This window comes from Molossus molossus, unplaced genomic scaffold, assembly GCF_014108415.1.
Source record: "Molossus molossus isolate mMolMol1 unplaced genomic scaffold, mMolMol1.p scaffold_m16_p_13, whole genome shotgun sequence".
Lineage (NCBI taxonomy): Eukaryota > Metazoa > Chordata > Mammalia > Chiroptera > Molossidae > Molossus > Molossus molossus.
The window spans coordinates 82,177,410-82,203,363 of NW_023425348.1; the positions used below are offsets into that span (position 1 = coordinate 82,177,410).

The 25,954-nt window shown below is 44.8% G+C and overlaps 1 protein-coding gene across 21 annotated transcripts in view; it reads right to left on the reverse strand.

Moving 5' to 3' along the window:
- Window positions 1-25,954, reverse strand: part of AMBRA1 (autophagy and beclin 1 regulator 1) — a 197,095-nt gene that overhangs the window by 15,352 nt on the left and 155,789 nt on the right. For 19 of the 21 annotated variants that reach the window (XM_036259716.1, XM_036259714.1, XM_036259703.1 and 16 more), the window contains 3 exons: window positions 20,556-20,744; window positions 19,290-19,444; window positions 2,804-2,943 (listed from right to left, as the gene is read on the reverse strand). In XM_036259716.1, the coding sequence (XP_036115609.1) occupies window positions 2,804-2,943; window positions 19,290-19,444; window positions 20,556-20,744 (484 nt within the window). Of the gene's footprint in view, window positions 1-578; window positions 972-2,803; window positions 2,944-16,326; window positions 16,520-19,289; window positions 19,445-20,555; window positions 20,745-25,954 lie in introns of those variants that run through there. The other 2 variants (XM_036259713.1, XM_036259715.1) reach the window with 2 other exon arrangements.

Consider the following 25,954-nt stretch of genomic DNA (forward strand, 5'->3'; position numbering starts at 1 on the left):
CTGAGGTCTTAAGAGAGTTACAACGTTATATGAGTGTTCTTTTGGTACGTTTTTCTGTGGAGGAGAGTGCACTGCTTTTATCAGAACTTTGAAGGAGTTTCTGATTGAAAAAAAGTTAAGAACCAGCTATAGGAAAGAGCATGGAGTAGAAAGTTAGAAAGCCCAATTCCCTCATTCACCTGCTGGGAGGCCTTGGGTAAGTCTTAACCTTACTTGAATACTGTTCAGTCTTCCTGCCCAAAGCAAAACAAATGTACAGATATGAAGGGGACTAAAAATGGGAGAGGCGTTGAACAACTTAGGACAAAGTCTGTCTATGTTAATTAATTTTTTTAATTTAAAAAAAAATATTTTTAATTAATTTTAGAGACAGAGGAAGGGAAGAGAAAGAGAAACATGGATGAGAGAGAACATCGACTGGCTGCCTCCTGCATGCCCCCCACTGGGGATCAGGCCCACAACCTGGGCATGTGCCCTGACCCCGGGAATCGAACCGACGACTTCTTGGTGCATGGGTCGATGCTCAACCACTGAGCCACACTGGCCGGGCTCTGTTTAATTTATATTGTACTCTTAAATGTCCGGCCTTAAGGTTTGAGGCGTCTGCCAATGTGACCCAAGAAATCAGGAGAAACAGCAATATTGAAATAGGCTGGCTATGGTTGCTCTCTCTGAGTCCAATACAACTTGGTCAGTGATGGGATACTGTTTCCTGTGTCAACTGCTAGTACTACCTTGCTCATAAAAGAGGCTGAGTTCCTGGTGGGTCAGAGGGTTCCCCATGTAGTCCAAGATGGCTTTGGTCTGCTGAGACTCTAGATGATGAAGACGACATATGGCGAGTAAAGACGGGCCGAAGCCAGCTTCATGTTTGCCTGAGATGTCTATGACTCACACTAGTACGTGGGCTAGGGTTTCAGACATCAGAGTCCTTGTAGGGCCACGACGAACTGGAGGTAGAGAGTCTGCCTCTGTAAGAGTAGATCACTTTTGCAAAAGGGTATGAGGGACTGGGAGTCCGGCTTAGAGAAAGGTTAGTGGCTGGATCTAAGACAAGACAACAATGCAGAGGAAGGATGTCTTGCAAAAACAGGGAAAGAAAGGCCTGTAACTACCACGCTGGTAAGAATTAAATTAAGGTCCAGAATTCTGAGCCAGCTTTGGAAAACATGCCTATTAGATTCCTCTTACAAATTCCCAAGAAAAGAGGAAGATATAAGATAATCAGTCTCATGTACTTTGGAGAAAAATAAATATTTCAGGACAGACTGATCCTAGGACTACAGACAGGCCAAAGGTGAGAGCAGAAAAGGACAGACCCAGCACCCGGGCTGACAGTGCCACATTCATGCGAGAGAGAGGCTGAGCTCTGGAAAGGCTCAAGGGGCTAGTGACATAGGTTCTCTGGACACAGCCCAAAAAGAGCATGGCTGGCAGAACCAAGAGGTTTCCTAACTCCAAGAGCAGCTTGACAAGGTCAGGTTCAGACAGCAGCCTCTCTTAGGAAGGGGCCCTGAAAATTCCAGATGGAATGAGCTGCCCTTGGAACCAGCTTTTTTTTTCTCCTGGGCCAGCAACCTAGCTCAACTAAGGGCTCAATCACCAGTCATCTACCAGGCCACAAGAACTGACCAAAATACAGACCCCTAGAAAAATCACCAAGGTCCCTATCAAAAAATACCCAATAGCCAGAGACCCTACCAGACAGGCACATGTGCTCTGTGACCTATGAACACCCACAGAGAAGACTCTGCACCCAGTGAAGGACAGCATCAGGATGGGCCAGAGCAAGAGTGGCATTTAGTCAGTGAGAACCCTGCAGTGGCCCACACAGCAATCAGTTTCATCTGCACTGAAGCACAGCCTCACACTCCCCACTGGGCTGGGGTGGCAACCGATGAAAGACCTGGCTGACTCCCAGGGTGCTGCCTAAATAGAACTCTACCCTCCAAAAAGCCGGAGGAAGGGGGGGTCATCAGGACTGGTTTGTTTGTTTTTTTATCCTCACCCGAGGACATTTTTCCATTTTTTGTTCAGGTAGAGTGGGAGGGAGAGAGAGGAACAGAGAGAGAGAGAGAGAAACATCGATGTGAAAGGGACACATCGAGTGGCTGCCACCCGCACAACCAACCAGGGCCGGGGACAAACTGCAACCGAGGTACGCGCCCTTAGCGGGAACCGAACCCGGGTCTCTCAGGACCGCAGGCCAACACTCTAACCGCTGAGCCAAACCGGCCAGGGCTAAATTAAGCTTTTCAATCTGCCTTTTCTATTATGAGCCAGAACCTCAAGCAGAAAGGAAAACAGGTAGGACGCAGATGAGCGGTTAGAGATCAGTGGCTCGACAAATTAAGGCTCAGCACTTTATTTCCAATGTTATTTATCAAGTTCATGTCCAAGGCATTTATGCCAACCCAAGACTACCTGTTGAATTTTTTAAAAAGAGGGTTTAGAAAAGAATCTTTGGTATCTAGGCTTTTAACTGCAGGGAAACTTTTATTATCACTAGAGAACCAGAGAACAAGGGAAAACAAACAAGAAATACTGCCTTAGATTAAGAGGCAAAATAACTAAACAAGTCTTTTGAAGGTTTCTGGAATGGAGAGCTAACCCTATCATTTCCTGAGTGGAAAAGATACTTTAAGGAGTAACAGTGAGAGTGACGCAGGCTCCAGAAGAATTTCAACTTCCCGTCTAAAAGACCCCACCCTCACTGGCCAGATCCATAGGTGAATGCTGATTATCAGCCCTCAGCCCAGATGACCCCTCCACTCCCGCCCCGCTGGCCCCTGGAGCCACTCACTCTGGTCGGCAGATCACCAAGTCTCCTTTGTTGGTACCATAGGCCAGGCCGAGGCCGGGCTCAGGCAGCCATCGGGCAGAGTTGATGCTGACATGTCTCCGCTGGTCAGCAGGCATGGGGTAAAGGACGTTGAAAACTCTCTGGGTGGAGGAGAAAGAGGGAAGAAAAGAGAATGGGAGAAGAAACAATTTATTATCAAGAATAAAAAAATCCAGAGGGAAACAAAGTCCCTTCTATGGCATAAAGCAAGTTAAGTACAAGGAGGAGAGATGGTTAGGCTGGGAATGGGGTGACTCCTACCACAAAGTTGAGAACTTGGAGTGGCAGGGGGAGGGTGGGGCCTAATCCTTCAGGCGAGGGCTCGGACTCTTTCAAGAAACAACAGGAGCCCTGGCCAGTTTGGCTCAGCGGTTAGAGCGTGGGCCTGCGGTCCAGTGGGACTGGGTTCGGTTCCCGCTAAGGGCACGTACCTTGGTTGCAGTTTGTCCCCAGCCCTGGTTGGGTTGTGTGGGTGGCAGCCAGTCGATGTGTCCCTTTCACATCAATGTTTCTCTCTCTCTTCCTCTCTCCCTCCCATTCTATCTGAACAAAAAAATGGGAAAATGTCCTTGAGTGAAGATAAAAAAAAAAAAGAAACAACAGGAGTGCCCAGCCAGTATGGCTCAGTGGATTGAGTGTCATCCCATTGACTTCGAGGTCCTGGTTTGATTCCCAGTCAGGGCACATGCCTGGGTTACAGGCTCAAACCCCAGTAGGGAGTGTAGGAGGCAGCTGATCGATGTCTCTCACATCAATATTTCTATCTCTTTTTCCCTTCCTCTCTAAAAGAAATCTCTCTCTCTCTCTCTCTCTCTCTCTCTCTCTCTCTCTCTATATATATATATATATGTGTGTGTGTGTGTGTATATATATGGAAAACCCACCAGGCACATCTGGTTTTCTGCATGAAGTGTAGTTATGTTTCTATTACAGCCATTCAGCACCTCTCACATCACTGCTGAAAGGCAGCTCCTTGGAAGCCCCATTCAGACTCCAGCTCACCAGGAAGGACCACCCTAACTGTCCTCTGACCAGATATACCAGCAAGAGCTAAGCTCAACTGGTAGTCCTGTTACCATGGAAGCCACAGTGCTCTCACAGTGATGGGGAACTGAAGGTAGTGGGGAGGGGAGTAACATTCTTTAAAAAAATATATTTTTATTGATTTCCCCCCCAATTTTTATTAATTTATTTTTGTTACAGATGTTTCTCCTTCTTCCCCCCTAGACCCCCCCCCCCCAGCACTGTTGTCTATGTCCATTGGTTATGCATACATACATATAAGTTCTTTGGTTCATCTCATCCATCCCTCCCACTCCCCTTCTCTGAGGTTTGTCAGTCTGAACCATACTCCTTTCTATGTCTCTGGGTGTATTTCATTCATCAGCCCACCTTGCTCATTATAGTCCACAAATAAGTGAGATCATGTGGTATTTGTCTTTCTCTGATTGGCTTATTTCGCTTAGCATAATACCTTCGAGGTCCCTCCATGTTGTCTCAAAGGATAAGAGATCTTTCTTTCTTATAGTTGCAAAGTACTCCATTGTGTATATGTACCACAGCTTTTTTACCCACTCAACTACTGATGGACACTTGAGCTGTTTCCAGATCTTAGCAATTGTAAATAGTGCTGATGTGAACATAGAAGTGCATATATTCTTTCTGATTGGTGTTCCAGGCTTCTTAGGATATATTCCTAGAAGTGGGATCACTGGGTCAAATGGCAGATCAATTTTTAATTTTTTGAGGTAACATCATATTGTTTTCCATAGTGGCTGCACCAGTCTGCATTATTACCAGCAGTGTACTAGAGTCCCCCTTTCTCCACAGCCTCACCAGCACTTGTTGTTTGATGATTTGTTGATGTATTTTTGTTGATTTTTGAGAGAGAAAGGGAGAGGGAGAGAAATATCTATGTGAGAGCTGCCTCCCACATGCCTCCTACTGGGGAAGAAAGCCTGCATCCGGGCATATGTCCTGACCATGAATCACACCTGCAACTCTTCAATGCACGAGATGACGCCCAACCAACTGAGCAACCCAGCCTGGGCTGGAAAACTTTATTTTTAAATCCACACCAGAGGACATTTTTGCATTTTTATCTTGAGATAGAGCAGGAGGGAGAGAGGGAGAAAGAGAGAGAGAAACATTGATGTGAGAGAGACAAGAGTGGTTGCCACCCACATGACCCCAACCAGGGCCAGGGACATACTGCAACTGAGGTACGTGCCCTTAGCAGAAACCGAACCCAGGCCTCTCTGGTCCATAGGCCGATGCTCTAACTGCTGAGACAAACCAGCCAGGGAGAACTTTTTTTTAAATCCTCACCTGAGGATATTTTTCCATTGATTTTCAGACAGAGTGGGAGGGAGGGAGGAGGAGGAAGAAAGAGGAGGAAGAAGGAGGGAGGGAGGGAGGGAGAGAAACGTCAATTGGTTGCCTCCTGCATGACCCCGGCCAGGGCCTGGGCCAGGGCCAGGGCCAGAACCACAACTTAGGTACATGCTTTGACCAGAATCGAACCTGAGACTCTTTGGTCTGCAGACCAATGCTCTAATGGCTGAGCCAAACTGGTCAGGGCTCTTCTTTTCTTTTTTTAAGTCCTCACCCGAGGATATTTTTCCCATTGGTTTTCAAAGCGAGTAGAAGGGTGAGGGTGGGGGTGGTGGAGAGAGAAACACTGATGTGAGAAACACTGACTAGCTGCCTGCCTCCTGCATGCCCTCTGACTGGGGCTAGGGATCAAACCTGCAGCCCAGGTACATGCCCTTGACCAGGAATCGAACCTGATACCCTTTGGTCTGTGGGCCGGTGCTTTAACCACAAAGCAACACCAGCCAGGGCTGGAGAACATTTTTAATTCATCTAATTAAAAGCAATGTTCAAAGATGCAATAAGGTGTAGAAAGCAGGGCAGAGGGGAATCTTGAACACACAGGTACATGATTTCTTCCTATCTTCCGCAAATCACCATTAAATAGTTTGTTTCCATTTCTCAAAGGGAGAGAATCTCCTTTCAACAGTTTGCATCTTTCCAAAGCTACTATTTTCTCAGAGGGCAGCTTAGCTATGGCTAGGGTTTGAGCTGAAGGTGAAAGAAAGCCTCCCAGTCTCTGTGGCCACTGATGTACACGATGTGCCAGAAACAATTTTCCTTAGATAAGGGGAGGGCAGTAGAAGAAAAAGGACGCAGACTTGAGAGTTTGAAAGACTTAGGTTTGAGTCCTGACATCACTGTACAAAAACTTTTCCAGATCTCAGTTTAAAAAGAGTACTAACATTCAAATATTTGAGGAGGTTAAAAAAAATTGATGTACAGAAAATAAACGCCTGGCTTGGTGCAAGCTTGTAAAAGGTAAGTGTTGTTATTACCAGGAACCTGTGTCTGGGGCTGGCTTCACAAGGGTCGTCAGGGCCTAGGAAAAGGACATGAAGCTGAGAACCGTAAACTGGAGTTTCAGTCAATACGACGTTTCTCCCTTTAAGCCTCTTAGAGTTTTAATAAACAGGGACAAATTTCGCCTGCCTCTACCTGTCTATAAGGATTGACGGAAGAAAACAAAGAGACCAAATGAAGAGTGTGAGTTAGAAAGTAATATTCAAAATTGAGTTTGGGTGGTAAAATACTTGTATTTCTATTTATCCTGATAGGGAATAAAAAAAAGGAAAAAGAAGTACAAATTGAGCGAGGGCCCCAGTGGTCGACTGTATGTACACAAATCAAGTCAGAAGAAGTCCTGGATTTAAGACCACTCAATCACATGCCTTGAGTATTTATTTGAAAGGCCTTTACCAGAACAGACTCTAGAACAGCACGTGTTCTCAATGTACTGACACACACGGAACCCTGCTATGACTGATTTTCCAGGTCTTGTAGTGCTGAGAAATGTGCCTGGGCAGCTAATGGCACACTGCCAGACAGCCCTGGTTTGAGGCATGAGATTGCCCTGCAGCTGCTGCATGAAGACCCTCCTATGCCCTGCCTATCTGACTACTCCAAATGTAAGAGTTAGCCAGGACTCCTTAAATCTATGGCCTGAAGACACTCCTAAAAATAGAGCCCAGTAGAGTATACAAATCTCTGAACTAGTCATCTAGAACATGGTGCTTGACCTTTGGATAATCTCTTCCTTGCATGTAATTCACCTGGCAGGAGCCTTGAAGAAACTCATGGCCTCTACTCTCCACCAGCCTCACTGCTGACTATCCACGGAGATGGTGACACCAGTCTTTTCCTTTTGTTCCCAGTCCACCTTTTTCCTTTACATCAGGAGACAGAGCATGGTGCCTTCAACCATTCTCACAGAGGTTTTCACCTTTCCAGAAGATAAGCAATGGTTTCAGTCCCACATATAGGTTATTTGATTAAACATGACTGGGTGTACACACTAAAAGGACAAAGTGGTTGTGATCAGACAATTATGGCTGAAATCATTTAATGTTGATTTTTCCTTCTCTCAAAGGTCAGATGGTGTGAGTGGGGTACACCCAGAGTTAAGGAGGCATGAGTATTAATTGTTTGGGGGGTGGGAAGAGCTTAGGTGTACACGGGCCTCACAACAGTCCTCCCCTAAAATCATGATTCATAATTGCAGGGAATAGAGCAGAAGGGCCAGAGAAGGTGCTCTTGCAAGAAGGGGGTAATAAGGTTAGTAAATTAGATGTCTAAAGGTTGTGCTAAGTTTATTGATGGGTGTCTCAAATAAATATATAAGAGAACTCTTTTCTAGAAATGTTCCAGACCAGGAAAAAAGCAAACAAGCATCTCACATGTCACAAATTTACCTTTATAGTTGATTGCTGCAGAGGGATTAACAAGTAAATACTATCAATTTGCTTCTACGTACAGGAACTTGCTTTGGATACAAACCCTCAAGAGGCTAGTATGACAAATGACCCAGTTTAGGTGAGTCAAGGTCAGAGAAATTGAAGAGAAGTGATTAACAGTTGAGGCCTCAGACACTGTTGCACAGACCTTCACAACCTCCATGGCTCCAGGAGTCACGGGGCATTGATTTGTCCTCTGGCTATGGCAACTCTCCCTCACCTCTCAGTCCTTAAAGAGTGTTGAAAGTCAGCTCCCAAGTGCCCATCTCCTCCAGTGCCTGGGTATTAGGCTAAATACTGCTTTGTGGAAGGAAGCCAGAAAATGCCACGTGAAGATCAGCGGCCTCAAGGACTTGCTTGCTTATCATGCTCTAATGTGGGAGCGGGAAGGAGGGGGTGGAGGGAAAGAGTATGGGTCGGGGAGAGGAAAGGATGAGTAGGGATCACAGGTCCTGGGAGGTCTTTGGTCCAATACCTCTTATTTCACACATGGCCTGAAACTCAAGGCCTCGAGAGGCATGAGAATCTGGCCCATTTTGAAAACCACTCAGAGATGCGATTTCCACTTGTTTCTCTGGCCGGAGTTTAACAGCTCTCGAAGCAACTCACTGAGGGGAAATACTCCTCACAACTAGTCAGCCCTTGAGACAGGAGAACATCTGGGCAACAAGTTCCCCAAGGCTGACAGATGATTAGATAGTACTGGCTACTCCCTAACCATTTATGGTTTTGGCCACCAGTCTTTTCTTTTTTTTTTATTATCCTCACCCGAGGACATTTTTCCATTTTTTATTCAGGTAGAGTGGGAGGGAGAGAGAGGAACAGAGAAAGAAAGAGAAACATCGACATGAAAGGGACACATCAAGTGGCTGCCACCTGCACGACCAACCAGGGCCAGGGACAAACTGCAACCGAGGTACGTGCCCTTAGCAGGAACCAAACCCGGGTCTCTCGGGACCACAGGCCGACGCTCTAACCGCTGAGCCAAACCGGCCAGGCAGTCTTTTCAACCCAGTGGCTGGGTGATCCGTGAGTCTCCTCCCAGATTTCAGTGGGGACTGGCTTTGGCTCTATAAACACAAAGTTCATCAGCACAGACAAGAAGTCAGATCTGAGACAGTATAAAGGACAGCTCTGGCCTTCACTTAAAGGCACCCCAAATATACCTCAAGGTTTCCCTAATACTAGTCAGGCGCTCTGAAGCTTCCTGTGGGATGTTAAGGGGAAGCTGGGTAGCCTGTCAAAATCCCTTTTTCAGCCTTGGCCAGGTAGCTCAGTTGTTTAGAGCATCGGCCTGATGCACCAAGGTTGCAGGTTCGATCCTGGGTCGGGGCACACACAAGAATTAACCATGTTGGCAGAGTCCTGGTCTCACTTGTCTCAGCTGCAGCTATTCCCTGGAATAGAATGAATGCTGACAGGAGCCCCCTCCCCATGCAGACTGTTCTCATTTCTATCTAACACCTGGGAAGGGAATTGGAATCAGTGTGCAGAAGGAACCAATTTTTTAGAGTCAGTGCCATCAGCACATCAATAGAGAATGAGTCAGGTCGCCAAGATCTTTATGGTTCTATGTGTGTGGGAGAAGATTAACGATGCTTCCACTTCTGGGATCCAAGACAGCCTCTTATACTGCTGCCCCTTCATACCCTCAAACTCTTAATAGAAAGTAGGAGCAAAGAAAACATTTCCTAGATCAAAAAACTCAAGTGGTCATATTTCTTGTTCAAAGATATAAGAAAAGAATGGGAGGCAGTCAAAGGAGCTCAGTGGGAGGAAACCTTCCTCTCCATCCTTTTAAAATGTAGAGGAAAAATGTACCGCTGCCCTCACCAAGATGCTTTTTTTTACTACATGTCTATAACGCTCAGACCATTAGTCCAAGCAGCAAAATGCACTGCTCAGGTCAGCCCAGAAAAGAAGTGAAAAGAAAAAACTGTTATCTTGTTTACATTTGGGAATCTCATCATCTATAAAGCTGGAACCTTGCTATGGTGGCAAGAAGTTGAGTGCAGTTGGCAGACCTCCCTTGTTTTAACTAAGACCACGGAAGCTGGCTGGAGGGAGGAGGCAACAGGCTGGAAGGACCATGGGAGAAGGCGCAAGCCAAGGGAGCTAGAAAAGAACAGAACTGTGAGGAAGAGAAATGCCTTCTGGGTAGTGATGAGAATCAAGAGAAGCTTTAAGCTTTTAGAGGGGTTACTAGAGGAGAATTAACCCTCTGCAAAGAGGGGAAAATCAATGGGAAGCAGGTGCCAAGAGACAGGTGACCTTTCCTTTGGAAATGGATGGCTACGTATCTTGTCACAGGCTGAGAAATCCACATATCCCACAGCAGGTCGGGGGACAGATACTACAGTCATGTTTCCTTCCTTTCAAGCTCTTGATCTGCTTAGATTCATGAATTATTGAAGTTTCTTCATCCTTTAGGAAAATCTGATTGTTTTCCATAAATTAAATTTCTTCTACTGGTACCAAGCCTTCTTTATATTCTGCTTTGGAGGTTAGAACTTGCCGAAAGTTGATTTTAGAGTGGTTATTTTAAAACAAGAATCAGCCCTGGCCGGTTTGGCTTAGCGGTAGAGCATCGGCCAGCAGACCAAAGAGTCCCGGGTTCGATTCCAGCCAAGGGCACATACCTCAGTTGCAGTTCATCCCCAGACCTGGTCAGGCTTGTGCAGGAGGCAACCAGTCGATGTGTCCCTCTCACGTCAATGTTTCTCTCTCTCTCCCTGAAGATAAATAGAAAGATATTCTCAGGTGAGGATTAAAAAAATAAAACAAGAATCAGAATACCAAGTCACCTAACTCTCCCCTTTATTCAGTGGAAGCAGGAACAAATCTGCCTGGATGACCCTTGTCCTAATGAAAGCAAACACCTCCTTAACTCTGGGATTTGTGGCCCTCTGCTGCTACTGATGATCTACAGCCTGGAAGTCATTTCTGGCCAACCTCCTATGAATTGCTGAGACCTATAAACTTTGTTTTATTCATTTGTTCCTCTCAAAGAGATCCCAAGAACAGTCAGGGGACAAGAATTTTATTAGGATCAAACCACAGAGGTTACTTCAGCTGAGGAATCTACTTCTGTGCTAAATGAGACACTTAGGCACTCACTGCTCCTGGAACTCCCAGAAATTATAATAATGACTTCTTCCTGTTCCCACACCTCTGAGCATAAGTTCTTGAAATCCCTCAGCTTTCTAAATCTCAAAGCAACAGGCCAAATGAGTAGCTGTTGTAGATATTCACCTTGGATAAGAGTCTTTCAATATATTTCAATACATTGTGTGTGTATTATATATATATAAATATTAATGTTTTTATTGATTTTTTATTTTTTTTAGAGGGAGAGAGAGAAACATCAATGTGAGAGAGAAACATCCATTGGCCACCCCTTGCACATCCCCCACTGGGCATCAAGCCTGCAACCCAGGCATGTGCCTTGACCGGGAATCGAACCGGGACCTTTCAGTCTATGGGACTACTCTCAATCCATTGAGCCATACCAGACAGGCACATTAAAAATATTTTGGTTGATCCATATTTTTGGGAAAAATTACAGGACAAGATAAACATTAAAATACTTTCAGGGAGGTTCTCCTACCAATTCTTGAAAAAATAAAAAATGCTTTGCCTTTCACTTTTGAACCAATCTACTGAGAATTTGTTACCACGTATCAGTGCTTGGACTAGAACCCTGAGAAACTCACTGATATTGGGCAGAATTGTGGAAATAAGTAAGAAACCCACTATTTTCATAAGGATTATCTCATTAATACTTTCATCCAATCACTGTTTTCTGAGGCACATGCTAGGCCCACTGATGGTGGTGGTGAGCAGGGACGTATGCTCATGTATGCACAATAAATACAAGGCACACATATTTCAAAGTGACACACGTGACTGGGACAAAGTGCCCCTGCATGCCAAGCACAGTGAAGGCTGGCATGCAGCAGTGAAGAGACCGGTGAAGACATCGGTCACCTACCATGTAACTCAGAGGGGCAGAGCCAGGTCCATTTGCTCACTGCATTCCCAGACCTAGCAAAGTACTTGGCCCATGGCAGGGTCACTAAAATGTGGTTGAGTTAAAAGAATAAAATGCAGTATAGACTGAACTCTAAGAGACCATGGAGGAAAGACATCACCGGAGGTGGAAGAACCTGTCATGGAAAAATTTGCCTCAACTAATGACTCTGATTGCAGCTCTAATGTTATATTTTTTATCTTGCCCCTTCCCTTCTCCGACAAAATGCATCAGAGACATCCCTGACTTATCTCTTACTTCCCCCTTTCCTACAGTGTGCTAAAGAAAGGAACTTTTTGAGGATAGATGCTTTGTGCCACATCTCAGAAGTCAACTTTAAGATAATTGCAGCGGAAGCAGCTTTTAATCAACTGACAGGCAGCTTTAAGAAAATTAATGAGGACAAAATCTTAGGAAGGAGTAAATCATTTCTGACAAAAAAGCTGTCTCCCTTTTATCCTAATCCCCCCTTGAAGAAATAGTACCCTTTCAGGATACAAAAATAAAATATCTTTATTTTGGGTTTTTGCCACTCCCAAGGCCAGTCAAGACTGCAAGGCTCAGCTCCCTTAGATTTCTGGAGAATACTCTGGATTAAACTAGAGTTCTAGGTCATGGTTTTTGGGTATTTTCTAAACTTTAATTTTATCTTTTTCATTTTTTTTATTTTACCTTTTCCATCACCATTCATCTCCTCCCTGCCCTTTTCCACCTCCACCCACCCATCCCCCTCATGATCCCCACACTGTTGTCTTTGTCTGTGATAGGGCGGTATAAAAGGCTGGATTATAGCACAGGCTAAATTCAGGGCAAAGAGGGAAACAGAGTGAAGACTATATATTAAAGAATGGAGCCCTGGCCGGTTTGGCTCAGTGGTTAGAGCGTCGGCCTGTGGTCCACAGAGACCCGGGTTCGGTTCCCGCTAAGGGCATGTACCTCAGTTGCAGTTTGTCCCCGGCCCTGGTTGGTCGTGCGGGTGGCAGCCACTCGATGTGTCCCTTTCACATCGATGTTTCTCTCTCTCCCTCCCTCCTGCTCTATCTGAACAAAGAATGAAAAAGTGTCCTCGGGTGAGGATTAAAAAAAAAAAAAAAAAAAGAATGGAGCTAGAACAGGCCAAAAGAGCCTACACATGTTGGTTACATAAATGCTGGTCATTGTTGACAGTACTGGACACCCATCCTGACCCAGGATCTAAGCTACCATTTAGTTAGGACTCATTTGAGCATTTTGGATACCAAGCCTTTTTGTGGTTCATTTTACTAAACTTTCAATAATAACAGCTGTCACTAGGCTCTGTGAAGATGGCTGTGAAATAGTATAAAAGAAAGCCAACTAACGTTTCTTTGGGGTGAGGCTGGTTTTCAATATATTTTTATTGGTTTTTAGAGAGAGAGGAAGGGAGAGAGAAAGACAGAAACATCAACAAAAGAGAAACATTGACTGGCTGCCTTCTACATGCCCCCTACCAGGGATCAAGCCTGCAACCTGGGCAAGAGCCCTGACTAGGAACTGAACCAGTGACATCTTGGTGCATGGGATGACGCTCAATCCACTGAACCACACTGTAAGTAGGGTGACACCAAGATACTCATTAGTGGGTATCATAGTGATGTCTCCCATCCAAGGATAACAGTGAGTTGAACACTGGAAAAAGGAACTAAAAAAATACTCCTTCAGGTGGGGAAGAGCCTGGAGAGAAAGACAAAGATATTGTTTCTCACTTTTTAAGCCAAAGCATCTCTGTATTCTATAACACACAGGCAAACAGACATGAGGTTGCAGTTAAGAGCCTGAGTAAAGTTAATTATGGGCAGGTAAGACTTTTAATCAGAATTGGAAAGAGGCCTAACAGCACTGGTCCTTAAAGTACCATCACTAGGATGCTATCATGATCCTAAATGCCTGAAATCCTTAGGGCAGGAGGTACTCATAAGTCTCTAAACTTCCTGGAATCTGAAAGATCTGGTTAATAGGAGCCATAGATGTAAACCAGATGAGGTTCCAGATTCAGGGTAAGAGCAAGAAGGAAAAGGACAAAGTTGCCCTGACAGGCGAGGTCTAACTAGAATACCACGCAGTGTTTGTTCCAGTCCTGACTGCCTGTGCAGTCATCTGGAGCACTGGGTAAAACAAGGGTGGCTGGGCCCCACCCCCAGAGCTTCTGATTCAGCAGGTCTCAGGTGGGGCAGAGAATCTGTTTCTATCAAGTTCCCAGGTGATGCTAATGTAGTCCCTGAGAAATACACACTGAGAACTACAACCCAGTTAGATACAAGTAGGTTGTAGGTCTGTGAACAATGATAACAAATCTGCTTTCCCTCCCTGCTGCCCAGGACCTGTTGGGGATGAGGGGGTGTACACCTCTAGATCTAGAGCTCTCCAAAGAAGGCACACATGGGAACAGCCCACCACTGGAGAGAACTCTCAGGGTCAAGAAGTGGGGGAAAGGGGAGTGAAGAGAAGATGGGGGAGAGGGGAAGGAGAAAAAACAGCAGGGGGAGAGAGGAGGTAAGGAAGAGGAAGGGAGGAGAAGGCAGGCTCTCTTTCCTACATCCACTTCAAACTAAGGTAGGTAGCAGTCGCTCAACACTTGAATATAGTTTTATCACATAGCTGCAAAGAAAAAGCTTTAAACCAAGTTGACCTTTAAGTTTTGTTTTTTTTAATCCTCATCCGAGAATATTTTTCCATTGATTTTTAGATAGAGAGGGAGGGAGAGAGAAAGAGAGAGAAACATCAATGTGAGAGAGACACACTGATTGGTTGCCTCCCTCATTACCCTGAATGGGGTCAGGGATCAAACCTGCAACCCAGGTACATGCCCCTGACAGGGATCGAACCTGCCACACTGGTCAGGGCAACCTTTATGTATTTGAGGCTTTGCCTTTAAGAGCACAATGCTGGTTTCAAAGAGAAAGGAGAGCTAAACTGCTTTCTGTCCTAGAGCTTCTGCTCCCACTCAAGTCAAGGAAGTGTTCTGTGCAGCACTCCATCGATAAGATGACCACGAGAAAGGCAAATCTGCACTGGTGAGATTCAAGCAACCAGCGCCTCCAGGATCTACAGGAGTTATGCAACGAGGGGTCCTTTTCAGTTCTTATTAAACCACTTATATCCCTACAACCCCCACCTGTTGGGGAAGTGAATGCTCAATGCACCTGGGGGAAAGAGTACACACCACCTATTAATTCCTGTGTTGAAAGCATTGATCCTTATTATTTTCTAGCTCAAAAGGCCCTAACACCTCCCACCCACCCCCTAGGTGCTGACTCTGCCTCCATTCCTAAGTAAAACAGCACTTATGACCGACAGAAACTGGAAAGACAAAACAGTTTGGTGTATGACTACTTCTGATTTCATCACTAATTTTTTTTTGTCATTATGCTTTCACTTGGTTACAACCAAAGTTATTGTAATGTGCAAGTTGCCACTATTTTAGAAAATTAATTGCCGTTTTCTGTTACTATATTGTGCCTTGTTCCAATTAGAAAATGAAAGCAGAGAGGGAACAAAGGCAGTTTAGTGTTTTGAGAATTTAGCAAAACTTCAGATGGGCAATCTCTGAATGCCTAACTTAAGCCTTCCCTGGTTCAACAGTGAGTGAATCAGACAGAAAATAAGACCCTGAGTCACAGAGAGTAGCCTATCTGGTCTGCAGGAGCCTTGAATGGACAGAGGGAAGGGGGAGAAAAAAATACATGCCTCATCTTACTCTTCCTGACTTTCCAATCATGCTAAAATTGGGAAGACTAACTTCAGTTAGCAGAGAAGGGAAATAACGAAAGGACCCTACAGCCTAGAAACAAGGATAAAAATTAAAACGACTCAACATGGGGAAGAATCCAGCACAGAGATATTCAAAGGAGAACCCTGGAAAGCAACAACAGCTAAGATGGGAGGAAAAGCAGAGACAAAAAACTAAGAGTTTGGTAGGAAATGGAACATAAATGTCACTGTGCCTTCAACAAAATGAGCAAAGTGGTATGAAAGCACCATACATACAATGACAAGTAAACCTGAGACCGTGTCTGCCTTGCTGAGGAAACTGAGGGCAGAAACCTAAAATGAAGACAGAATCTTCAGAACAGCAGTTCTTAAACTCAAATGAATAATCTGCAAAGCTTGTTTCACAAATACAAATACCTGGGTCCCTTTTGCCCCATTCTTACTCCGATTTTAGGTCTGAAGTGGTGTCTATATTTTAACAAGGACCCCATGTATTCTAATGCAGGTTGTCCAGGTAGCAGAGTTTACAAGCACTGACCCAAGGGTCTGAAGAACTGCTTAGAATAAAGGCGCCATGGCTAACAGCAATTAGCAATCCATTTTCAGAAGAGTTTTCATAAGGGATTGTGCAACAGATCATCTCTTGGGGAGAAATGTCACTTAGTGGGAATTAAAATAAGAGAAGTCAATGCTCTGGAGGATGTTCTCTTGGGGAATGTCTGTTGGCCCAACAAACTCACCTCTCTGAACATTACTCCACTGAATTCCAAGAGGCAACACCAAAGAGAAGGGTGATTCTGGTTAGAGAAGCTCTAGGACAGGCCCATTACCCACAAACGCATTCCTTCAAGGACAGAGCTTGACATTACAGATGGAGACACCCACCTATACTTACCTGTGCAAAGAGGGAGATGCTCTATTGTCCCATTAAACCCTTGCTCCCTGTTCTCAGACAAAAATGCACTTCTTGCCTTAAACGGTGATACAGCACAGCTATCCAAAAAAGCTGGTGTCTTCCCTTCCACCAGTGACTGAATTCAGGGACATTTGCTGAGTGCTTTGGTGCCTTTGGACGTAAGGGGCAACCAAGACCTGGAAAACCAGAAACCTTTCTGTAGCATGGGGGTTTAAAAGTCAGACTGGGTGGACAGGTGAGCAAAACCTTGTTGAGAAGCCTGGATCCTGTCTCTTGGGTGAGAGAACACTTCCCAAATGGGAGCTTTCTAGTTACTTCAGTTTGCGCGCCTAAGCAGCAGATGGTGCCTATTGAGAATCAAGAAAGCCTCACTGGGAGGCCTGAAAAATAGCTCTTGTCACGAGGCTTGCAGCAGCTGGCTAGTTGCCTTGAGCCCCTTAGCAGGACAGCAGTGAATTACCACATCTCCTCAGCAGACTTCTCCAGCCGTATTCCCTGAGCTGCCAGCTCCACATGTGACATCTTGGCTCCCACCCTGTAGCTGTTTGCCCTTAGCCAGGAGTTGGGCAGGAGCCCTGGCTTCCGGAAGAGACTGGAGATGTCCATTAGTGTTGACGAAATCAGATCCTGTCTCTTAATGATTATAAGCCATTATTCCATAATTAGGAAGGGTTAGAAGAACAGCTGTTGGGACCAGGATTCTAGGTGGTAAAAAGCAGAGACCAGGTATTTTTACCATCCAAATATGCTTAAGATAAGCAAAATAAGAATATTTAAACTAAAATTCAACTTCCATCCTCAAATATCTAGATAAGAAAACAGGCTTGAACTTCCCACAAAGTCCTCTCCTGATCACTCAATGTCAAATATTCACTGTTGTATGAAATTCAAGAATCAGAATGTTCCTGTCATTATGATGTCAAGAGTAGAGAATGCCTTATTTCCACCTTTTCAGAGTTATGGTAGGACATGAGGTCATACATCACTGGTTCTGCTAATTACCACCTATAAATGATAAGGACACTTTTCTTAAGATTCTCTTTCATTCAGTTTTTCCTAAATGTCAGGTTCCCTATTAGGTACACAGACTTCATAAAGATAACACAGACAAGGTCTCTGCTGTCAAGGAGCTCTCAGTCCACGGGAGGAGAGTGACATGGAGACAAGTGACTGCAGTGTGGTGTGGTGAGTGTGAGCATGAGCACGTCTACAAGGGATGGCGGTGGCACGAGTGATCAATTCTGTTTAGGAAGGTTCCACAGAAAGGGAAGAGTTTGTGGGCAGTTGGGATTGAGGGAGAAGAGAGCATTCCAGGTAAAGGCAGACTAGCAAGAAAGAGCCTTATTAAATTCCGGGTGCTTGAAAATTGGCTCAATAGAATTGAATAGAGGGTCCCTGTAGGAGACAGGACGGAGAAGAGGATGGAGACCAGGATGGGGGCTACACCACACCATATAATGGGTCCAATCTCGATTTTTCTTGAAAACAAATGCTTCCCATTCCAGGCATTCATAAGCATCTATATGTGTATCACTAAATGAGGGGCCCTGGGGGATATGCTGCTCAGGACCTTACACTTAACCTAACTGGGTGGATTAAACATACACCACACAGCTAAAGCAAACACATAAACAAGTGCATAAAACTATAAATGGCACAGTACAACTTGCTAAGGGAATTCACAGGTTCTTAGCTTGAGATAGAGCTTAAATACTATTTAATTAGAGAACTGTGCAGATACTTGACTCCCCTTGACAAAACACTGCTCAAATGAGCTGCCATGGGATACGGGAAGCTCGGTCATAAATTAGTGTACTTGAGTCCGAAAGGCGACGAACCCCATGCTGCCCAGATTTCTACAGCAATACAAGAGATCCACCTCAGACAACAAAGGGTCCAACATAGGATCTTTCTCTGCTGGTGAAAAGGACGGTTAGGAGCACAGCAGTTGCCCAAAGTCCTCATCAGGATTACAACCCACAGAAAAGAACATTTCATAGGTGTATTATTATAGCTTGTTTTCTCAAAAAATAGTAATAATGATAATAGCCCTGGCCAGTTTGCTCAGTGTTTAGAGCGTCGGCCTGCAGTCCAGAAAGACCCAGGTTCGGTTCCCGTGAAGGGCGCATACCTCGGTTGCAGTTGGTCCCCGGCCCTGGTTGGTCGTGCAGGTGGCAGCCACTTGATGTGTCTCTTTCACGTCGATGTCTCTCTCTCTCTCTCTCTCTCTCTCTCTCTCTCTCTCTCTCTCCCCCCCTCTCTCCCTCCCACTCTATCTGAACAAAAAATGGAAAAATGTCCTCGGGTGAGGATAAAAAAAAAAATAATGATAATGATAATTTTTTATTTTTATTTTTTTATTTTATTATTATTATTTTTTGTACAGATAGAGTGGGAGGGAGAGAGAGGAAGGGAGAGAGAGAGAGAAACATCGATGTGAAGGGACACATCGAGTGGCTGCCACCCGCACGACCAACCAGGGCCGGGGACAAACTGCAACCGAAGTACGTGCCCTTAGCGGGAACCGAACCCAGGTCTCTCCGGACCGCAGGCCAACGCTCTAACCGCTGAGCCAAGCTGGCCAGGGCAAAATAATGATAATTTTTAAAAATAGGCATAAATATATCATTTGGATGTATTTCCAGACTAAAGGTCTCATGTTGAGGTAAGGAAGTATTCAGTTTGGTCTTTATTCAAAGATTTTTTTCAGGCCTCTAGGGAATCCAGCTCATGATCTAGGGTGTAAGTAAGCCCCTGCCTTTTAATATTCCACAGCTTCCAAAGGTAAAGCCTGTTGGCCATGGATGGCCCAGAGTGGAGTCTTTCCTTATGCCTTATGAACATGGTATCTCTGGTCCTGGCCGGGCGATCACCTCGTTGTCCTTCATTACCCTGCCAAGCCTAGGAGAGTGGCCATGCAGTGGAGGCACAAGCAGTGACACTTACCCTCATAGAGGTCTCGCCACCATGGGCTTGTTGCAGCCTGAAGACCTGGGCCACCATGTGCTCTGTGGAGGGGTGCAGAAGGATCCTTCGTGAGGCCAAGCCCACCATTACATATCGGCCCATTGGGGATAGGCTCACCGAAATGGCATTAGGACCTGAGGGCCAAGAGGAGAGAGAGAGACATTCCCTGAGACTCTGATTATTACAAAGAAATAATTTTTCCCCTTAATCTTTTCTTTCTCATCAATCTACATCTTCGTTTGGTCATCATGAGGTTATCATATAGGACTGTAGCGAAGAGTATAATGTAAAGTGGCAAGCACAGTCTGACATATAGAAAGTACTTAATGTTAACCATTGTTATGGAATCCATAATAGATTTACATTAAAAAAAAAATGGTATCATACAGTATATCCTATTTTGAAATCTACTTTTATCACTTCACACATTATGAACATTTTTCCATCATTAAATATTCTATAAGATTATTTTAAAGGCCAAGTGGTATTCTGTCCTATCAGTGCATCATCATTTATTTAAGCAACTCTTCACAATTTGACGATTTTCTCTATGATAAATAATAGTATTATGAACATCGTTGTATATAAAGCTTTATATAGTTTTCTTATTATTTCCTTAGAAGTGAGATCACTGGATCAAAGAGAAAATACATTTTGGGGGCTTTTTTTTTAAATCCTCACCTGAGGACATTCTTCCATTTTTTGTTCAGATAGAGTGGGAAGGAGAGAGAGGAAGAGAAAGAGAGAGAGAAACATCGACGTGAAAGGGAAACACAGAGTGGCCGCCACCCGCACAACCCAACCAGGGCCGGGACAAACTGTAACCAAGGTACGGGCCCTTAGCGGGAATCGAACCCAGGTCTCTCTGAACTGCAGGCCGACGCTCTAACCGCTGAGCCAAACTGGCCAGGGCCATTTTGGGGGCTTTTAATATATAATGCCAAACTTCTTTGCAGTTTATGAGTGTGTCCAGTTCCCCAAGCTATGACCAAAGCTTTTCCTTTATTCCTGCCATCACAAGAGCATAGCACTAATGTTATCGTGGTAGGGGCTAACTCTTATTCTGAGATTTTTTGGCAGTGCTACCAAGCAGGACTCCTGCAAAACCATCTTCCTCTGGTCTGTGCCCCAGTGAAACAGGAATAGTAATGTGACCTTTACTCCCACCTAAATCATGCTTCCCCTGGGAATGTCATACCAGGGTACCGGTGTCCCTCTCACTACATTGGGCTTCCTATCCCTTACCAAATCGCTTGGTGTAGAGCATTTCGCCCAAGTTGTGGGGGGCCAGGGAGTACACTGCCAGGATGCCTTCATCGGGGAAGCCCCTTTGGCTGCTAGGGATGAAAGCTGCCAGGAGCTGGCCATCTGCAGAAATGTCACAACTGGCATCATTGTAGATCTTGCAGTTCTGTACCAGCACATTCACGGAGGCTGCACCAAAGAAAGAAAAGAGGGTAAGAATGTAGTTGATGGTGTGAAAAATTCTGGGCCAAGAAATTTGGGGGTCTTCCTAAGGACCTGAACCCTCTCTAGAAATGCTAAAGGCTGCTTAATCAAACTCAAATGTCATGTAACAAGCAACACGAGAGACAGGAAAGATATGCCTCCTCTACCACTTTAATAAGAAACTACAGACAGTCAACACAACCACAACCACCTGCTGAGTCTTAGTTCACACCTAGGAAACATCATTTGACAGATCTGATAAGGACAAAGTTATAAATTGTTCCTGGAGAGCCACTCAGCAGCTGTTACAGTCCAAAAGATCAAAACCAGGATAAATAAAAATGCAAACCCACTGATTCCAGGAAAAAGGTGATATAGGTAAAGTTTCATTGGGGTGTGACTTCTATTCTACATCTGCTTTGTGACCTTGAAGAAGGAAGTCATTTCACAAATTTGTGTCTTATTTTCTCATTTAAGAGAAGTGAAACATTTACAGACAACAATCTTCTGGACAGCTCCTTGCTAATACTAATTCCTAACTCTACAAGGGAGGATAATGAGAAACAAAGCCAATATCCATGGGCAGCCCCAGTCTGCACTTGGCAGTTACTGAGAATTAAGCGTGGGTCCGCCAGTCAGCATGCTTAGCACGAGGGGGTGGGGGGTGGTGAAGGAATGTCTGCAGGTGGAGAGAATCTGCTCCACACACAGCAGGACTGTGCCTGTAGCTTTGTTTCAGTTCTCATTTGAATCCTTCTCCAAAGCCCACTGTGCAATTTCCCTGCCAGGGAAAAAGTGGCTTACCCTTGATGTTAGCTTGAAACCAGACTGCCCACATCATGGCACAGGCAGAACAGCACAACACATCCAAAGGGACCAAGCTGCTTTGGGCTTTGTCTCATTAAGGTCTGCTTTATATGCACATGCAGAGACTTTACTCCTCCTTTTGATTTTTTTTAAGTCCTCACCTGAGGATATTTTTCCATTTATTTTCAGATAGAGGGAGAGAGGGAGAGAGAGAGAAACATCGATGTGAAAAAGACACATCGACTAGTTGCCTTCTGCAGGCCCCCAACCAGGGCCAGGGACCGAATCGCAACCGAGGTACGTGCCTTTGACCAGAATCGAACCCGTGACTCTTCAGTCCACGGACCAACGCTCTAACCGCTGAGCCAAACCGGCCAGGGCTTTACTCCTCTTATTCAAAGAAGATTACTCGAATGTCCACTGTCAGAAGCATTATGGTTAAAGAAAGAAAAAGAAAACCAAGCTCAGCGGCCCTCACAAGATTCCAGGTGATTTACTCCAGTAAGCCAAAAGGCAGCACCTGGGAGATCAAGGGCAAGATTCCCCAGGAAATTACCTTAAGGAAAACAAAACAGAAATACTTTTCAGGGGCCTTGAAGCTTATGAAATCAGGGACTCAGTGTGATTTCTAAAACTCTATGTTCATCCTCCTTTCCCTGTGTGTTGCTAACAAAGCCACAGAGATGACAGAGTAGATCAAAAAAGACACCAGAACACATTGATTAGGCTATTGTGCCAACTCTCGGGGGCTGACACCAACAGCACCATTACACATAAAACTGAGGAGGGACCACAAGAATGGTTCTGTTTGCTAACTAATAAAATAATGGCATCCAAATACTCATTGCTATCACCATTAGGGCTCTGTACTGCTCATCTTCCAACCCACCATCTGCTCTAGCCTGCATGGCTAGATTTATCTAGTTAGCACTGAGACTGTCTGCTCCTTATTCAGGGTCCCAAGCCTGTTGCCAAAAAGATGACAATCTCTTCCTCCTTCCCTGGATTGACACATGATTCCATTTGGGGATACAGAACCAAAGGAACTGTTGGAAGCTTCAGGAGTAAGTCCATCTCAGTTTTTTAACCTCAGATTTAAAAAAAACTGACAATATAAATTATAATCATAAAAGGCAGGATGAGAAGCAAAGTGAATAAATCATAAATATTAAGTAGGACATGAAAATAAATAGGGGCCCAGCTGGTGTTGCTCAGTGGTTGGGCATCGAACCATACACCAGGAAGTCACCAGCTCCACTCCTGGTCGGGGCACATGCCCAGGTTGTGGGCCCAATCCTCAGTGCGAGGCATGCAGGAGGCAGCAGGTCAATGTTCTCTCTCATTGATGTCTCTATCTCTTTCCCTTCTCCTTTCCTCTCTCCCTGAAATCAATAAAGAAAAAATTTAAAAAAGAAAAATAAAAGAAATAGAGGAGATGGGACGTTGTGGATTTTGAGACAGCTTTACAGTTACTATTTTATCCACATTTAATGTTTAAAAAATGCATGGTGGGTATTTATGAGGGTAGGTTTTTCTATCTTGCTATTACATAGATCTAGTTCTTGTTACCATGCAATTCAGTCAAACACACAGAACCTATGATGACCCTCAAAATGCACTACCAATATAAAAGAAGCATTAAATTGCTTATTGCCATATTAATTTCTAAGAGGGACCAGGAGTGGGGAGGAGAGTACAAGTAAGGTTTTTCTTCTGGAAAGCTTGGCTTTAAGCCCCTGAAAAATTGGGCAAATAGACAAAAAGCATTTTGTCAGCCTCAAATCCAAGCCACTGTGTTTGTGTCTGTACTACTTTTGATGATTCTGAGTCAATGGCCATCTCGCAAATTTTGTTCCCTCCCCGAAACTCCATCCAATTTCACAACTGCTCCCCATTACAGCAGTGAGTTCACAGACAGATTTGCAAATAACAAATGAGAAGAGAATGCTGAAAATTAAAACATCTTCTCCAACAGCACATTCTGTTTTGGAAACTGTGCTGCTAGTGTTCTAGGCTTTCACTTGTACCCTAATGAAGGGGGTGTGGTAGGCGCACAGTGATTTGGTAGCGACCACTGGGTTGTGTGTTTACAATTTCATTTTTATTTCAAAGCTCCCATTAGCAACTTACACTTGCTGCTTGTTGTCGATTAATTTCCCACATGGAAATGGCAATGGTCAGCTAAAATGGTGAGTGGTCAATGCTGTAGTTCACTGGTGCAGCTTCTTCTCAGAAGGCTGAAGTTTTGATGAGTTAATTCATACAAGGAGAGACTTTTAAATCTCTTACTAGTCTTCTTGGGCCATACAAAGAAAAGCACTAACGACATCCTTTTTTTTTAATCCTCACCCGAGGACACTTTTCCATTTTTTAAAAATTCAGATAGAGCGGGAGGGAGAGAGAGGAAGAGAGAGAGAGAGAAACATGGACATGAAAGGGACACATCGAGTGGCTGCCACCTGCACGACCCAACCAGGGCCGGGGACAAATTGTAACCAAAGTACATGCCCTTAGCAGGAACTGAACCCGGGTCTCGCTGGACTGCAGGCTGATGCTCTAATCGCTGAGCCAAACCGGCCAGGGCACAACTCATCCTTTCTGAACTCAATAATAATGCAAGCAGTAGAAAGAAAGGTGAAATGAAATGTAGCCCAAGACATAGCAACCACATAGAACCAGAAATCTTTGTTCTGCTCATTGCCTTGCTTACCACAGTGATTCTCAAATATCAGCCCGCCTCAGAATCACCTGGAGGGCTTATTAAAAACAATGCTGAGTCCTGGACAGTGTTGCTCAGTGATTAGAGTGTTGACCTGTACACGGAAGGGTTGTGGGTTCAATTCCAGGTCATGGACATGCACCTAGGTTGCAGGTTTGATTCCCAGTCCCAGTCAGGGTGCATACAGGAGGTAACCAATTGATATCTCTCTCTCACATCAATGTCTCTCTGTCTGTCTCTCTTCCCCAGCCCACCCTCCCTTCTACTCTCTCTAAAAATCAATGGAAAAAACAGCCTCGGGTGAGGATTATAAAACAAAACAAAACATGCCCTGGTCGGTTTGGTTCAGCGGTTAGAGCATCGGCCTGCGGTCCAGAGGGACCCGGGTTCGGTTCCTGCTGATGGCACGTACCTCCGTTGCAGTTTGTCCCCGGCCCTGGTTGGTCGTGTGGGTGGCAGCCACTTGGTATGTCTCTTTCACATCGATGTTTCTCTCTCTCTCTCTCCCCCCCTCCCACTCTATCTGAACAACAACAAAAAACCCCAATGTCACCCCAGTAAGTTCAATTAAAAAAGAGGTTATTAAAAAAAACAAAACAAAAACAACAAAACAATGCCAGGGGGAGACCTGAGATTTTGCATTTCTAACAAATTTCCATGCGTCTCTATGCTGCTGGTCTGGGGCCACACTTGAAAACTGCTGCCTTACCAACAGTCCTTGATCCCCGAGCTGTAGCTCCAGCAACCTACCTTGCACTTAAAAGCAAAATACATGTGAGGAACGATGATGGGATAGTTAGCTGTGCAGCAGAGAATGGAAATAAAGGCTAGCAAAGAAAGCATTTTTCAAATCAAAACTCCTAAGAGCTTCAGGGGGGCAGCTCCAGGGGAAGAAAAAACGGTGCAGAAGACAGCAGGAAGCCATGTTCCAGACCCTGCAATGCAATCTCCTCCTAATTATAAATGATTTCCAAGTGAAAATGCCCTCACAGGGAATGGGAGGGGTTAGAAATACTGATGCCTGCAGGAGCAGATGGCTCTGCCTTCCTATCAGCTCCATAAATTATAAACAAACACCTTGTACAAAGATTGATTTGTAGCCTGTTGCTGGCTGGCCAGATGAGGCCATGGGCGTGATTAGCAGTTGCAGTGCTTTTGCAAACGCATCAGACACTGTTTGGAAAACGCAAAGAGGTTTAAGTCAGCAGGAAAATTCCCTTTTGGCTATCTCTGAGCTCCTTCTATTTCAGAATAAGACCTCCTGCACAGAGAGTGGCAGGTGACACTATAAGCACTCCCCAAAGGCACCAGTTACTCCATCCCTGTGGTGTGATCTGTCCCATACCTCCCAGGACACCCTAGTGACCAATGCTATTTACTCAACAGAGTTTACTCTTAAAAGGTGTAATTCATGCCCCGCTGGTGTTGCTCAGTGGATGGAGCATCGTCCCATGGACTGAGAGGTCCTGGTTCAATTACTGGTCAGGGCATTTGCCTGGGTTGTGGGCTCAAATCCCCAGGAGAGGGAGTGCAGGAGGCAGCCAATGGATGTATCTCTCTCACATCAGTATTTCTATGTCTCTCTCCTTCTTCTCTAAAAAAAAAAAAAAAAAAATCAATAAAGACATATTTAAAAAATAAAATTTTAAGACCAGGTGGCTCTGTTGGT